General features: G+C 55.6%; 2 protein-coding genes across 6 annotated transcripts; one reads left to right on the top strand and one right to left on the bottom strand.

Annotated features, from left to right (window-relative positions):
• Positions 1 to 85: 85 nt before the first annotated feature.
• VAT1 (vesicle amine transport 1) lies at positions 86 to 6987 on the bottom strand. Its single transcript, XM_040245325.1, has 6 exons — positions 6469 to 6987; positions 3330 to 3537; positions 2766 to 2936; positions 2571 to 2660; positions 1790 to 2031; positions 86 to 1626 (listed from the first exon to the last, which is right to left on the bottom strand). The coding sequence occupies exons 1-6, from the start codon at positions 6880 to 6882 to the stop codon at positions 1543 to 1545; spliced, it is 1209 nt and encodes a 402-aa protein (XP_040101259.1). The 5' UTR covers positions 6883 to 6987; the 3' UTR covers positions 86 to 1542.
• Positions 5584 to 11842, top strand: RND2 (Rho family GTPase 2). Of its 5 annotated transcripts, none has more exons than XM_040245348.1 (7): positions 5584 to 5827; positions 7334 to 7446; positions 7650 to 7817; positions 9005 to 9092; positions 9898 to 10007; positions 10681 to 10815; positions 11010 to 11842. In XM_040245348.1, exons 3-7 carry the CDS (start codon positions 7782 to 7784, stop codon positions 11274 to 11276), a joined length of 636 nt encoding a protein of 211 aa, XP_040101282.1. In that variant the 5' UTR covers positions 5584 to 5827; positions 7334 to 7446; positions 7650 to 7781; the 3' UTR covers positions 11277 to 11842. The 5 variants fall into 5 exon arrangements, with proteins under 5 accessions (XP_040101282.1, XP_040101283.1, XP_040101281.1 ...); XM_040245349.1 differs by having other exon boundaries at positions 5587 to 5632; XM_040245347.1 differs by lacking the exon at positions 5584 to 5827 and adding an exon at positions 6496 to 6579.
• The last annotated feature ends 3459 nt before the right edge of the window (positions 11843 to 15301 follow it).

Raw genomic sequence — 15301 nt, 5'->3', positions numbered from 1 at the left:
GCTGGGGGAGGGGGAAACCCCAGCCTTCCGCTAGCTGTGCTGGCCTTCCACGAGCTCACCTTCCCCTTCACTATCAGAGGCAGGATCCAGGACGCAGGGTTTGGCGTTTTATTGACACAAACACAAAGGCAGCTTCGGTAATGGGGTGGGTACACAGAAGCGAAAACAATCGCACTTCACATGTTATTTAGCCTCATTCAGACAATGAAGAGGCTGAGCCCCTCCCCCTCACCTCCCATTGGCAATGGCTCGGGCAATAACTTCCTTATCCCAGACCCAGGGCAGAGGGAGCTACTGTACCCCCTGCCCCAGGAAGTCCCTACTTTGGTTCCAGTGGCCCAGGTCCTAAACCACCCCACTTTGAACCCCTATTCTATCTCCTTACCCACGTAAACAAAGTCTGGGGCTGACTAAAAACCTGCCTCCCTGCTCTGAGGAGGCAGTGGGCCTCCCTTGACGACAGCGGGAATGTGCTTTGATTTTTACATTGGTCCCAGAACAAGACACAGGTAGCATCATCTCTCAGAGCTCTGGCTGGTAAATGCCACACTTAGCTGCAAGGTTGGGAAAGCTCCCCCGCCTCTTTCTCCTCCACCACCACAGAGAAACGACGGCCCCAGAGACAGGACATGCCCCAGGCCCCAGGAGGCTAGGGGCTGGCCCCCCACCCACTGGCGCACACACAGATTTTTGGCAGTGTTGTGGGACTGGGGAGCAGCAAAACCCCAGCTCCAGCAGAACAAGGAAGGCACTGGGGAGGACGGTGGGGGGAGGAGGTGTGAGGCAGGGACCCCCACATACACAAGCAAGGTTTCCTTTGCTAAGGCACTGAGAGCAAATCCAGAGAACTCAGTGAAGGGCTGAGGGGGCTCCACGTCCCTCCCACGGAGAGGGGCAGATCTGACTCCCGCCCCAGTTGGAAGAGGCACCTCTGGTTGAGAGCGTCAGAACACCTGGAGGTGGGAAAAGCCCGATTGTGCTCGAGAAGCTGGCGACAGGACGAGGCCTTGCAACAAGCGGGGCGCTGGCTGGCCCGGGTTGAAGGGACACTAGGGCAACACAGGGACATGCTGGATTCACATAGATTGGCCCCATATCCTGAGCTGACATTTCAATTCTTTGGGGAGGTGTGGGGCAGGGGCATGGCGGGTGATGACGGGTAGGCGGAAGCACACAGAACAAGACAGGAAGGGACTGGCTAACCTTAATCTTGGCACAAAAGCAGCACGGTGGGCCTGGGGAAAGGGTGGGGGCAGGATGCAGCTGGCCTCCCTCTGACCCTCCCTGTCCCCTTGGCAGGGCCCAGACATCCAAGTGGTCACTTCCCAACCTCTTCAGAGGGCAGGAAGGCGGGAGGGGGAAGCCCTGACTAAAGAGAAAGAACAGGGCACGAGAGAGGCCATCGCCACGGGGGCCTTGCAGGGAGAGAGGGCAACGTGTGGCGACGGAGGATGGACCGAACAGTGAGGGTCTGGTGGCCAACAGCACATGGCTTCCTAACTTCCCTCTTTCCCGGGCCCCGAGGGTTGCGTAGCCCTCAGCCTAGTTCTCCTTCTCCGGCCCAGGCACTAGGAGGACTTTGCCCACATTCTTCTTCTCCTGCATCTGCTTCATGGCATCCGCCACCTGGAGAGGAAGACAAGACTCTGCTTTCAGCGCTATCCAGCTCTTCTAAGAGCCAGCCTAAAGGGGTCAGCCCTCCCTCTCCTCCCTGGACTCCTCCTTTGGGGACCCCCAAGGCTTCCTGGGTGTCCTACTCAGGCCCTCCCTGCAGAGCCACCACACTCACCTTCTCAAAGGGCCACACGGAGTCAATACGGGGCTTGATGTGGCCCTGGTTATATAGAGCGAGGAGGCGGGTCACCACACTGCTGACCAGCTCCACCTCACCCTCCAGGTAGCCCAGGTGGAAGCCACACACGGCTCGGTTGGCCGGCAGCAGCTGCAGAGCTGTCACGCTGAACTGATTCCACCACGTGCGCGCCAGGGCCATCAGGTTCCGCTTGGGGCCCGTCAGCAAGTTGGCCATTCCTGAGGCATAAAGACACACAGCTGTGAATCCAGGGGCCAGGCACATCCCAGCATGTCTGTATTCATGCTCATCTGCCCACTGCGGGCCCCTTACAATTATCCATGCCTGCACCCGGAGTGACAGGAGAATCTTCTACCACCTGCTGGCTACCTGGCCCAACCGACTCAAAGACTGCTCTGAACTTTACTTACTTATTTTGGGTGTGAAGTAGTTTTTTAAATGAAAATCAGCTGGCCCAAGAAGCCCAGGAAGTAGGACAGGGGAAAGCAGACAGGTTGATATTGTATCAGGAATAATCCCCAAACAAAACCACAGAACACCGAATTTGCTATGACTCATGAAAGAGAAGGACAGTAGGTACACCCAGGAGGCAGCAACCTGAATGCAATAACCAGGACCATCCTAACAGCGATGCTTTCTCAGAGCACCGGAGTCTCCACACCTTCTGCCTTCAAAAGCTCCGGGCCCCTAATATCCCACCCCTCAGACCCACAATGCTTCCCCAAACTCCCCCTTCATCTCTGGCCCATTCACTTACCATAAGTGACTACTTTGCCCATGGGTTTGAGGAGGTTGTAGCCCTTGGCAGTATCTGACCCACCCAGAGGGTCCATGACAATGTCCACACCTATCAGAGAGTAGAAGGCCCAAGAACAGCATTAGGAGCCACAGATCCAGAGACGCACCCTCTCCCTAGTCCTATGCCACCCGAGCCCTTCCCATTCCCTGAGACCTTTGGGGGAGATCTTCTTGATCTCATCCACGTAGTCAGTCGTGTGGTAATCGATGGGATGTGTGACTCCGTTCTCCTTCAGCACCTCGTGCTTGCTGGCTGAGGCTGTTCCGAACACGGTCACATTCTCCACTGTTCGGCACAGCTGCAAGGCAGCCATACCCACACCCCCTAAAGCAAGACACTTTCATAAGGAGGGGATATGGGTCACCTAGCCACCACTCCCCATTCCCACCTCTCAAGGATCCAGCTCATCATTTTGCCTAGGTTCATCCTGAGGCTTTCTTCCATCATCCCATGTCTAGTTTCCAAGACTGACAACTGAGGGGAGGGTGACTGGCAAGGAGGGGGTGCTGGGCGGAGGCATGTTGCTATGGATAGCACACCAGGTTGGACCTGGTGCCTGAATGTTACCATGGCAATAACACTGCAGAGGCCTCTGGGCGCCGCAGGCCGAGGCAGCCAGTGTTGCCATGACAACAGTCCAGACACACAGCAAGGAAGGGGCCTGGAAGGAAATCTGGGTGGGATAAGGGAAGCGGATAAATGGAGGGTGCCTGTCACCTGCAGCCATGTGTACCAAGACGCTGTGGCCAGGCCGTAGGTTGCCAAAGTCGAAGAGGACCATGTAGGCTGTGATATAATTGACCAGCAAGGCAGCAGCTTCTTCAAAAGTCATGGCCTCAGGCATCAGGAATGTTTGGACCGAAGGCACAGTCACCTCCTCCTGCCACATGCCTGACCGGATCAACACCATCACTCGGTCCCCTATCTTGAAGAATGGAAAAAGAGACTGAATCACTTTGCTGTATACCAGAAACTAACGCAACATTGTAAGTCAACTATAATTTAAATAAATAAATAAATAAATAAAGAGCATCATTCATTCACTCATTCATTCACCTGCTAGTAATTCACGACATTCCACTGTGCACAAGGCCCTCTTCTTGGCAATGAAGTAATAGTACAAGCAGCAGCAGGGCTCAGAGTAATGGTTATAACAATAATAGTAATAATATCATCAAAAACAATAACAATGTATCTTTATTGACTGCTTACCAAGGGTCAGGGCCTATTGTAATCACTATATATAAACACTTAAAACTCATGCCAGCTCCCTGAGGAAGATACTAGCCTTATCTCCACTTACAAATCTTATACTTTACTATTGTGTAAGAAGCATATAGTTGGGGCAGCATAAAATACTGGTGAAGATATCAAACTGCTCTGGCTATAAAAAAAAAAATGGCTCCATTGTTTGCTGACAGTATGATCTTGGGCAAATAAATACTGTCTAACATTTTTGCACCCCAGGTTTCCTATCTGTAAAACAGGGCAGTTAATGAGGATTAAGTGGCAAATATATATATATATATCATTCAGTGATTTTTTAGCCTAATATCTGGCACACAGTAAGAACTTGGTAGTGTTAGCCAATAATCATGACGACGATGATGACAATACCAGAAGCAAGGAGAGGCAGTCACCAATCTTAAAACTGAAGGAATAGGGCAGTATGTGCTAAGGGCCATATGGAAGTGCAAGTAAAGGTCTCTGAGTAGCACCCAGGGCTCAGAAGGAACCTTCACCCGGTGACTGGGGAAAGGAGCAGTGGACAAGGAGAGCCACCCACACCATCCCATCTATCAGGAAAAGACATCGCTCTTCTCCTTCCCCAGGCCCTCAGCCAATGCACAAGAGCCTCCTAGCAGGAGGGAAAGGGAGCAAAGAAAACAGGAGCTTCCCCTCCAGTTTAACAACCGGGGTCAAGGGGAGGACAGGGGAAAGGGGGCAGTCTGTGGAGGAAAGCCTCTCATGGTTCTCTGAAGAGCGTGGAGAGGGAGGTGTGGGATCTGTTCCAGGACAATCTGAGTCTGTCTTGGATCCTGCCAGGAATGATGGGAATTCGGCATAGTAACCAGACTTGGGATCCATGGGGTAGGGGCTGGGACACCCACACATAGCCTTTTTTCATGTCCTCAAACCCCCACACTCCACTGAGGAGGAGTACAGAGGGCAGACTAGCATCTTTCTTCACAAGCACTGGCCTGATGAGGTCTGGGGAATGGCCTCCCCAGGACTCAGGACTAGCAGACTCAGAAATAACCATCAAGAGCTGGGAAAAGTGTACTGGTCAGTCTAGGTGGTGGTCAGTCCCAGATTTGGTCCAGAACAAGATCCACTCAGCAAGGCTAATGTTCATCCCTCAGCCCAGGACCCCTCCCCAGCTCAGATATCAGAAGCGAGGAAGGGCTCTCCCCTCAGAATTCAGCCTCTTACATCAGATTCTTACTCTGGACAGGATATCCTGTATTTTCAAAGTGGAAAGTGTGGGGAGAAGGGGTTAGGTAGTTGGCCTTGAGCAGTAACATGAACTAAAACTACCCCCATCAAAAAAAAAAAAAAAAATTCCTCTTAGCAACTTCTCAGAGTAGGATTAGTTAGAAGTCAGGGGAAAGGGTGGGGTGGAAGCTGAATCCAGGAAGAAGCCCTTTAAGGAGGAAGACAATGTATGCTTGCACAATAAATCCAAAATTTTCAGCTCTGGGATCTGGGGCCCGTAGGTCTGGCAAGATGAAGTCTGCCTTTGGTGAGTCTCTCAAGCAGGAGCCTGATTTGAAAAGAAAACCCCTCAACAAACGACGTGCAAAGAAAGGCCTTATTACCCCAGGTCTCTCAAAGAGTGGCTCACTGGGATCTATTCGGTGTCTGGGGTTTTGGCCAAGATTAATGATAAACAACAAGGAGACACAGACCGGCAGAGCTGGGCCAACCTGCTCACGGTGCCACACCCCCACCCCCTTCCCCGGTCCAAATGGGCATCGGCCCGGTTTCTGAGGCGAAGGTCCTCTCCGAGGAAGGCAGAGGTGGGTTCTGCCCCAAGTTCCCAAGGGCGGCGCCCCTGGGGTCGTGGTCCGCTTGGCTGAGTCACGGGCCGAGGAGATATTGCAGTCACGGGAGACAGAGAGCCCAAGACAAAGATCCAGACACCCAATCTCGCCTCCCGCCCCCCCAAAGCAGTACCCACTCCTACCCCTACCCCCACGATCAGTGGAAGGCCGGTATGCGGGGAGGCGGGTGGCGGACTCCCTCTCCTCCATGATGGGCGTGCCTGTCTCCCCGGCCGGGCTCTGGGAGGGGCAGCCTCACACCCCCACAGACCACGGGGCAGCATGTGACTAGCGCTCTGGCACGGCCCCGAGCCCCCGCCCAACTCCGACTACAGAGCTCTTCAAGCTTCCTCGGCAGGGGTGGGGGGAAAGCCCCCCACACCGTCACTCAGAGTCACAGACGACAATCACCCGCGGAGAGTTCAGGGGGCAAGGGTACAGAATAGGTTTCGTGGGTGGTGGGAGTTGGGGGCGGGGGGCGGCCGGGAAGCTCACTGAGCGCATGCGCATAGGCTCCTTATTGTTTTCCCACCCACCCAGCACCACCGCCGCTTCTGGGCGGCGGCCACGATTAAAACGTTTAGGGAGCGGGCAAGGGTTCCATCTCAACCCCCACACCCCAGTATAATAAGTCCAGTTCTCCAGGAACCTCAGAGCACAGACTCCTGTCCTGTGCTCTTCCGAGCCCGTCTACCGGGGTTCGTGCCAGTTTCACCCAGCTCTGCCACACCCCCGGCGCCCGCCCACTCGTGCCCCACTGCCCGGTAGCCTGCGCAGCCTCTCCCCGCCCTGCCCCGCACTGGCCCGCTCACCTTGCGGTCGTTTACGCCCTCGCCCACAGCGATCACCACGCCCGCGCCCTCCATGCCGGGAGTGACCGGCAGCGGCGGGAGCCGATCATACAGCCCCTGCCGGGCCATAAGGTCAGCGAAGTTGAGCCCGCAGGCCTTGACGCGCAGCGTCAGCTGGCCGGTCCCCGGGGCTGAGGGCGCGGCCGGCCGGGTCTGTAGCTTCACCTTGTCGTAGCCACCGAAGCCCGTGAGCACCAAACAGCGCAGCAGCGGCGGCGGCGGCGAAGGGGCGGCGGGCCCCTCGGAGGCCGCAGACGGCTGAGCGTCGCCGGCTGCCTCCGCCTTCGGGGGCTGCGAAGTGGCATCTTCTCCAGCCCCTGCCTCGGCCGCCGCCACCGCGGTGGCCGCCTCGGCTACCTCTCTCTCGGCGGACATGGCTGAGATTCCCGACGTGGGCGCACAGCTGGACGGAGAGTGCACCGCTGGGGAAGGCGGGGCGCGTCAGGACTAGCGCAGGCTGCGGACTCTGAGCTGGGGGGCGGGGCGCCGAGACGGGGGCGGGGCCGCGCGCGCCGACTTAAAGGGCCAGGGCCACCCTGCAGGTGCGGCGGGAGCGCGAGAAGGGGAGAGGAGCTTATGATTACGGACTCATGCGAGATCACTCTTAGGATCAGGAAGACAGCGAATTAATTTATGTATTCATGACAAATAAGTTTTAAAATATATTGAGGGACAGTCTGAAGGACGATCCCCAAACCTGGTCTTTTTACCTAACACTGAGCTTACGTCAGATGTAGGGAGCCAGCCACCTGTGGAGCGGAACTCGACCCAGCTGGTCCTCAGGCTCTGACACTACCCGTATGTGATCCACTTTGTGTTCTTGCAGTGGCAAAGCTGGAGCAGGGTGACCGAGCCATCTATCTTTGTTAAAGCTCTGTGCCTCAATTGTTCCTTCCGTATAATGGAAATGATGTTGCTTGTTCCAGTTATCCTTACAAGGTAAAGATACAATTAAATTGAGTATTCTCTATTTAAAGAAGCGCTTTTGAAAGGTAAAAGATGCCAGGCACATGCAAAACAGGTTTGATTAATGTTAGGCTCCGAATCAAGCCTGAAATGATTTTAGACCTTGTCTCTGGTTCCAGCAGGGCTGTCACCCTGGGCAGTTCTGTCTTCCTCTTCTTTCTCTCTTCTCCGCGAAGCATCCACCAGAGGACGCAGCTTCCCCAAAACCTTCCACCCTGCGCTTGGCTGGAGAAACTCAGTCCATGCTTCCCTGCTAGTCCGGGCCCGCGGTTAAATCACTGCAGCCCCAGACCCGACAGGCCGTTGCCATGGAAACGGAAAGCCATGACGTCACCGTTGTCCTGGTAGGTGTGTTGAAGTCCTTATCCTCAAGACTCCCTGACAGGACTTGAGAGTGGAGGAGAGACACTAAACCAAAAAGACTCCTTTCCCCCGCTACCTTCTCGCGCCCCCTTCAGTTCAGAAAGTGGATGGGTGCCCCTGCGCGTGTCCTCAGTAACACACCGACGTTCACGCGTGGGCACGCAGAAGGCCCAAGCCTCATGCGTGTGCAGCTCCCACCCTGCCTCTCAGAACTTTCCCCGAACTCCGCCCCAATCCCAGGCGGGAGGAAGTGAAGTCAGTCAAACAGCCCCGCTCAGAGGCCCCAAACCGCAGGGGACCTATCACTCCGCGCGCCAGAACCCTGTTCCTGGGCCCCGGGCCCCGCCCCTCTCCTCTGGGCCCCGCCCCCCGGCAGCGAGGGTGGGAGGCGGGGCCGGGGGCGCGGCCGCCGGGTTGGGGGCGGGGCGGAGGGGGGGGCCACGGCCCCGGGCGGGGGCTCGGCGCGGGCCCGAGAGATGCCGGTGTCGGCGGCCCGAGCGGCTGCAGCTGCAGCGGCGGGGGAGGCGGCAGCGGAGCGCGGGAGGGGGGCTGCGCGGGGGGCCGGCGCGTAGCCGGGACTATGGAGGGGCAGAGCGGCCGCTGCAAGATCGTGGTGGTGGGGGACGCGGAGTGCGGCAAGACGGCGCTGCTGCAGGTGTTCGCCAAGGACGCCTACCCCGGGGTGAGGAACCGGCGTCTTGGGAGGGGGGCGCTGGGGCCGGGGCGTTGGGTGACTGGGGCCTGGGGGACGGACGGAAATGGGTGCTGGGGTAACCAGGGATCCAAGAGAGGGGTTTGGAGGACTGGGGAAGGCGTTAGGGTTTCTAGAAAGACTGCAGAGGTTTGGGGTGGGAGGAATTGGGGAGCAGGGTGAGATGAATGGGGCTTGGAAGAACCAGAGGATCCCGGAGGGGGCGCCAGGGAAATGTCGAGGGGGGTGGTCTTAGGCATTTGGAAAGAAGAAGAATTAGGGCCTGAAAGGACCGAGAGTGGGGTCCGGGAGCCTGGCAGAAATTCCGCTGAGGCAGCCGCTCCCGGGATCTCCCCTTTGCCCAACACCGGACCAACTTGGGTCCTGGGGCTGGGCTACACGGGATGTGGGAATTAGGAGTGCATTTGTCTGGGGTGAGGACTGGAGGATCTCATCTTGACCCATTCGTGTCTGCAGAGTTATGTCCCCACCGTGTTTGAGAACTACACCGCCAGCTTTGAGATCGACAAGCGCCGCATTGAGCTCAACATGTGGGACACTTCAGGTAGCCAAGTCCCTCGGGGTCACCCTGACTTCCAGGCCTCCCAGTAATCCTTCCCTGGACTAGATCCTTAGGCTCACGTTCAACCCAGCCCGTCCATCCAATTCTAGGAGGAAGGAAAATCAATATTCTGCTTAAAGCCAGGGAAACTGAGGCAGAGCTTTCAGACACCTTGACCTGAAGGAGAAAGCCTGTCCCCTTAGCTGGATTCTGCATACCTGGGAAAGTTGGGAAGGAATGACTTTTATTGTGGAACATATTTCTTAGGAGATAAGGCTGGGTTTAGAAAAGACATTTAGAATTTCTTGGGGTGAGGGGGTACAGCAGGAAACTGCTTCTCTAGACTGAACTGTAGAAATCCAAGATCAGTTCCCAGGAGGAGAGTGAAGGAGCTCTGCCCCTGCCCGTTCATCTCCAAAAAGGGAGGGTGTTTTGTTTTGTTTTAAATTTTTGCTTGGCTCCCCTGGAGAGCTATAGAAGATGTCTGTCAAAGCCCAGAAAGCACATGCAAAATTTTGTGAGAATGTTAAATGATTTCATGAGCTTCTCAAAAACCCAAAAGAGATTAAGAATGATTACTTTTAGAGAACCCCCTAGGGAAGTGAAAAGCTTATTTCTGCCCCCTAACCTCCCTTCTGTCTGTTCTCCTTGGAGAAACAGACTCCTTGATGGGGACTAATACCTGCTCTTTCCCATTCTCTGCTCAGCGTGCCTTAACCGCCAGGATTGCTAAGGTCTCCCATTCCCTTCCAGGCTTTCCTCACTCTCAGGACCCTCGTCTGTCCCCTCCCTCACTGTCTTCTCTCAGGTTCCTCTTACTATGATAACGTCCGGCCTCTGGCCTATCCTGACTCGGATGCTGTGCTCATCTGCTTCGACATTAGCCGACCGGAAACACTGGACAGTGTTCTCAAGAAGGTGGGAGTCTGGGGAAGCAGGACAGCTAGACTGAGGGGGACAGGGAAACACATGGGCCAGGAGGAGGGAGTTAAAGCTGAGCATGGCCATTAGGGATAAAGTGTGTGACACCCTCAACTTTTCCCATCCTCTCTGACTTCCTGGAAGTCAGTCCTAGAGCTGGATATGGCATCTGGGGGACATGGGGGACAACAGGGACTCAAGGGATTACTTGTCCTTGGATGTGGGAGCCCCTGGATGGAGGAGATGGGAATGCTGCTGCTGGAGCTCAGGAAAGCCCCTGTGGTGTCCTCTGCAGGCCCCTATTTCCATGAGAAAAGCCCTTGGTGAATGGACAGAAGTCGGCTAAGGCAGCCCCAGTTCTCAGTTGCAGTTGTGGGAAGAGAGGGCGGGATTGGTCTGTTCCCAGGAACAAATTTGGGAAAGGGAGTGGGAATGGGAAGGTTCCAAGCTAGCCGACCCTGCATGGCCCCGACCCTTGCCTTCTCCTTTCCCTTCTCCCACAGCTCTGCGTGCTTTTCAGCCCAAGCCCACCAGTGTCACCTGCTTGCTTAATTACATGGGAGAGACTAGAGGGGTGCATGATTCCAGCATGCTGTGAGCCATTGGGGTGGTTCCTACATGTTGTGCCTCCTTCTACCCCTGCATAACTTTGTTTTCTTGCTCCAAATAGTGGCAAGGGGAGACTCAAGAGTTTTGCCCCAATGCCAAGGTTGTGCTGGTTGGCTGTAAACTGGACATGCGGACTGACCTGGCCACACTGAGGGAGCTGTCCAAGCAGAGGCTTATCCCTGTTACACATGAGCAGGTGGGCCTCTTGATCTGTGACCTAAGACCTCTCACCTCTGCCCCTCCTAGCCTCTTTTCTGAAAATACCCTATTTGGCTAATCCCTTGCCCTGGCCTCTGACCTGATCCCTTAACCCCCTGCCCCAGCTTCCTTGCCCCTTGCTGAACCGCAGGCTAAGTCCCATGACCCTCTCCACTCACTCCATCCTTCCAGGGCACCGTGCTGGCCAAGCAGGTGGGGGCTGTGTCCTATGTAGAGTGCTCTTCCCGGTCCTCTGAGCGCAGCGTCAGAGATGTCTTCCACGTGGCCACCGTGGCCTCCCTCGGCCGTGGCCACAGGCAGCTGCGCCGTACTGACTCACGCCGGGGACTACAGCGATCTGCTCAGCTGGCAGGACGGCCAGACCGGGGGAATGGGAATGGGAACGGAAACGAGGGCGAGATACACAAGGATAGAGCCAAGAGCTGCAACCTCATGTGAGGGGTCCTGTGGGAGGAGGCGGGGGGCCTGGGGCACAGTTGTCCCACTGCTGGTCCTGGCTTCCTGATCTCCTGACTCTGTTTGGGACTTTAGGGCGGGCGAATGAACAGTTCTTCCTGACAAGGGAGTTGGAGGCAGAAGGGTGCCACTGTTCCCCACATCCTCATTCCGCTCCTGTCCAAGGCAAGTTGAGGGAACTAGCAGAGCAGGCATCTGGGCTGTGGGCTGGGATGGGGCCAGGGGTCTGGGGAAGCCAGCAGCAAGCAGTGACCTTGGTTGAGTCTCAGTGTATGAGGGGTGCCTTCCTCTCCACCTCCAGTCCCCATATCCTGGTCCTGGCACTCTTCCCCAAGGAAAGTGTCCACTCGCTGACCTTCCTTCTTCCTCACCTCTCACTTCCACAGCTGTTCTCACTCATCCTAACCTCCAGGCAACATACACTAAATTAAAAAGCAAATTGAGAAGCCTCTCTCTCCCCCCCTGCCCCCATCTACCCACCAGTCCTAGCTCCCTCCTTCCCTTCCCCCAGTAGAGTCCAAATAAAGCCCATGTCCATGGAAAATGACTGTGGGTTTAGTTTTGTTGCTTTCTTAAAAAACAACAACAACCATCTACCAGTGTCTAGTAGCTGGAGGGAAAGTTAGGCTTCAGGAAGAACTTCCCTGTTGATGTCCACAGTTGGAGCAGAGGAAAAAGCTGTCGGCTGGATCAGCAGTGTTCTTTTAGGAGCCAGAGATGGGAGAGAGAGGTGTCTTGGGACTATTCATTTCAGTTAATGAGCCAGACAATCCTAACACCATTAGGGGGTTTTAAAGTGCAATGTGCAATTCATTACTTAGCCCAACTGGGGCTCCCTGCTAATGTGGGAGGGGACCTGCTGAAGTGGTCCAGGACCCTTGATCACTATCTCCAGCCCCAACTTGGAATCAGCTGGTGCCCTGGGAGCTCTGGGGTAGGAGGACATTAAAAGCCTCTGCATCCAGCTGACCCCATGCAGAGTGAAGTTTCCCAAGGGGATAGTCATTTGATTCTGGGATCTCCTTGGTGGCTGGGGCAGGGGTTGAATCCATCTTTCCATCCTGAGCAACTTGATGATTTTGGAGGGAGCACAAGATGAGAGTTGAGAGTCACACCTCCTCAACCTCCGTTAGAGAAGGAAAGCCAGTGGAGGGACTGGCCAGAGTACTTGTCAAGAAAGACAGTGCTGGTCTGTTTTCTCTGGAGTCTGGTTTCACATTGTCCTGTATTCCCTCCCTGGCTCTGATCCCACTGGCCTCTTTTCGGTGACATTCTCCCCCAGGAACCATCCATGGCTCTCCCCTCCCCCAGCCCCAGCCCATTCTTGAGACACACTTCTGGGAGAGAACACAGACCTTACCCTCCCATCTGCTGGGATCCCCCCTTCTAATTCACAGCCCTTCCCTCCCTCATTCATTCATCAAGTGTGTACTGAGCACCAGCTGTGTGCCTGACACTGGCTTGGGATTCTGAAAGGACTAGTCTCTATACTCTGGAGGCCAGCCCAGTGGGGAAGAGAGGTACCCCTGGTGTGATGGTGCCTCAGGTGTGGGAGTTCCTCACTGCCTCAGAAGCCCACCCTCTAAGCCAGGTCCTTGAGGGCTGAAGAGGAGTTTGCCAGGCAGGGAAGGGGTAGGAAAGGCACTCTGAGTGGAGGATACAGCATGTGTGAGCACGTGGAGATGAGGAAGAGCATGGCACGTTTGCGGCTGCCATGGTGGGGAGAGAGGAAGACAAGGCTGGGAAGGTACATCAGTGCAGGCCCCACAAAGGCATCAGGAGTTCATTCTGGGGATGTGAGGTGGCCAGAGAGGTTTCAAGCAGAAAATGAAGTAACCAGATTTGGTTTTTTAGATAGATGGTTATTTGGATAAGGTGACCCAGGGTGGGGGTAGGGGGCCGGCTGGGGGGTTTGGCTCTGTGATGCTATTAAAGCTGTTAAAATAGCTTCTCCCTTGAGACTTCCCTGGTGGCCCAGTGGTCAAGACTGCTTCCACTGCAGGGTGCATGAGTTCCGTTCCTGGTCAGGGAACTAAGATCCTGCATGTTTGCATTGTGTGGCCAAATAAATAGCTTCTCCCTTCCCTTTGCCAGGGTCCAGTCTTGAGAGGAAGGGAAATCCCCACCCTCTCCTGGCTTGTCAGACACTCCATATTCTCCCTCTTCCTCTGAGACCCTGTCCATCTCAGCCAGTCTCCTCAAGGATTCTGGGACAGCTTCAAGGGCACTGGGTACCCCACCCTCTGAAACTGAGACCTGCTTAGGGGCTAACTCCAAGATCCTCTGCAAGTCCTGGACTGAGGGAGCTGGAGAGAGCTGGGGCCCAGCTCTGTGGATCTGTCTGGCCCTAGAGGCCTGACCCTTCCCCCAAGGGGGCCTGACTACCATTGTCTTGGGATTTGGGGGCTGTGACTTCTCATCACTTTGGTACAAAGCAGGCTCAAGCCTGTAGCCACCAAAGTACATCCCAACCTCCCTCTCCTGCCGGGCTCAGGGAACGCAAATGCATTTCAATATACGCCTAAAGCAAACATAATTAGGAAGATAAATCAGCTGGAGGAACCCCCAAAGTTTAATACATTTCCAGTACCACCGGGAACAGATTTCTGTCCCCTCTGCAGGTCTGGGCTGTCAGATGTTTTATTTCCAAGGAGGAGGTTGTGCTTCTGGGCTGAGGAGCCCAAAGGATAGGAGGAGAGAATGGGACTGTTTCTGTTCCTAGATCCTCAAAGGCCCGTGCGGGCCAGAATGGGGGGGACCTACCCCCACCCCAGATGCAGAAGTCAGACCCAGCTTCCTCCCCTGCAGCTGTTTCTCCCACAAATTAGACACCCATTTGGGAAACAATGTAGCCTCGTTAATCATTTAATGAAATAAACAACTAATCACACTGTGATGCTGCCAGTGTTTCTTAACACACTCCCCCGCCCTCAATCAGCCTGCCCTGGAGGGAGGAGGGGAAGGAAGGGATGGCAGAGAGGAAGAGCCTACAGCTGACAGAGGTTCATTCCCCTCAGGACCCCAGCCTTTCCAGAAGGGAGGGTCATGGAAAGTGCTTGATATCTAGAGGCAGAGGTCCAAGGGTCTGGGTCCCCACTCTGCTGCTGCTTCCCTGGGGAGCCTTTGGGGAGCCCTGCACACATCTGAACCTCAGTTTTCACACATGGAAAAGGGAGCTGATGGCCACATTTGCCTCACTGCGCTGTTGAGGATTCAGAGAGGAGAAAGAATGTACAAAAGTTGTTTGACCCTTTGGATCAGACCCCTTTGGGTCAGAGCTGCTGTCAAGCTTTATTATTTACAACTCCAGGCTTGAGTGTCTCTAAAGCAGGCCTGATGGAAGCAGGAAAAGCTTCTTGGAGGGGCCCTCTTGTGCTGGGCTTCAGGCTAGAGGAAGACCAGAAGACAGGAAGGGGAGCTCAGATGTCTCCACACCTATCCTGAGGGCCAGAGAGAGTGCTCTAGGGACTCCTCCAAAGGCTGATGTCCTTTGGTCCCCATTTTTCTGAACTCCCCTCATTACTACCTTTTCTGAAGTCTGGGTGAGGGCCCCATGTTGCCATAGTAACCCCGCTCCAGATACACGCAGAGTGGTCGGAGGTGGGGGCTAAGGTCACGTCCCTGAGGTTCCTGGTGGATGCCAGAACCCTGGCAGGCGATCCTAGTACAGCTGTCTCCTTTGCTCCAGGAAAGGGGTTCAGCTCTTCAGAGCACCCCCCACTTCCCTCTCTGCCAACAAAGAAGTTTCTTCTACACAGTTCAGCCCCCTCCCCCGCTTCCCCCTTCCAGCTGGGTTCCCAGGTCTCTCTCCATTTCTAGCCAACCCTCTACTCCTCCTCAAGGCTGGAAGTGAGGATCAGAGAGAGGGGAGGCTCCCAGTCTAGGCATGTGGGGTGATTCCCGAACAGTTACCCGCCCGCCCAACCGACCCCCCCCCGCCCCCCCAACCCCCCCCCCCCCCGCCCGCCCAACCCACCCCCCCCCGCCCGCCCAACCCACCCCCCCCC

Source organism: Oryx dammah, unplaced genomic scaffold, assembly GCF_014754425.2.
Source record: "Oryx dammah isolate SB20612 unplaced genomic scaffold, SCBI_Odam_1.1 HiC_scaffold_8, whole genome shotgun sequence".
NCBI classification, from domain to species: domain Eukaryota; kingdom Metazoa; phylum Chordata; class Mammalia; order Artiodactyla; family Bovidae; genus Oryx; species Oryx dammah.
The sequence above is the reverse complement of the archived record's forward strand: the minus strand, read 5'-3'. Positions and strand labels throughout refer to the sequence as shown.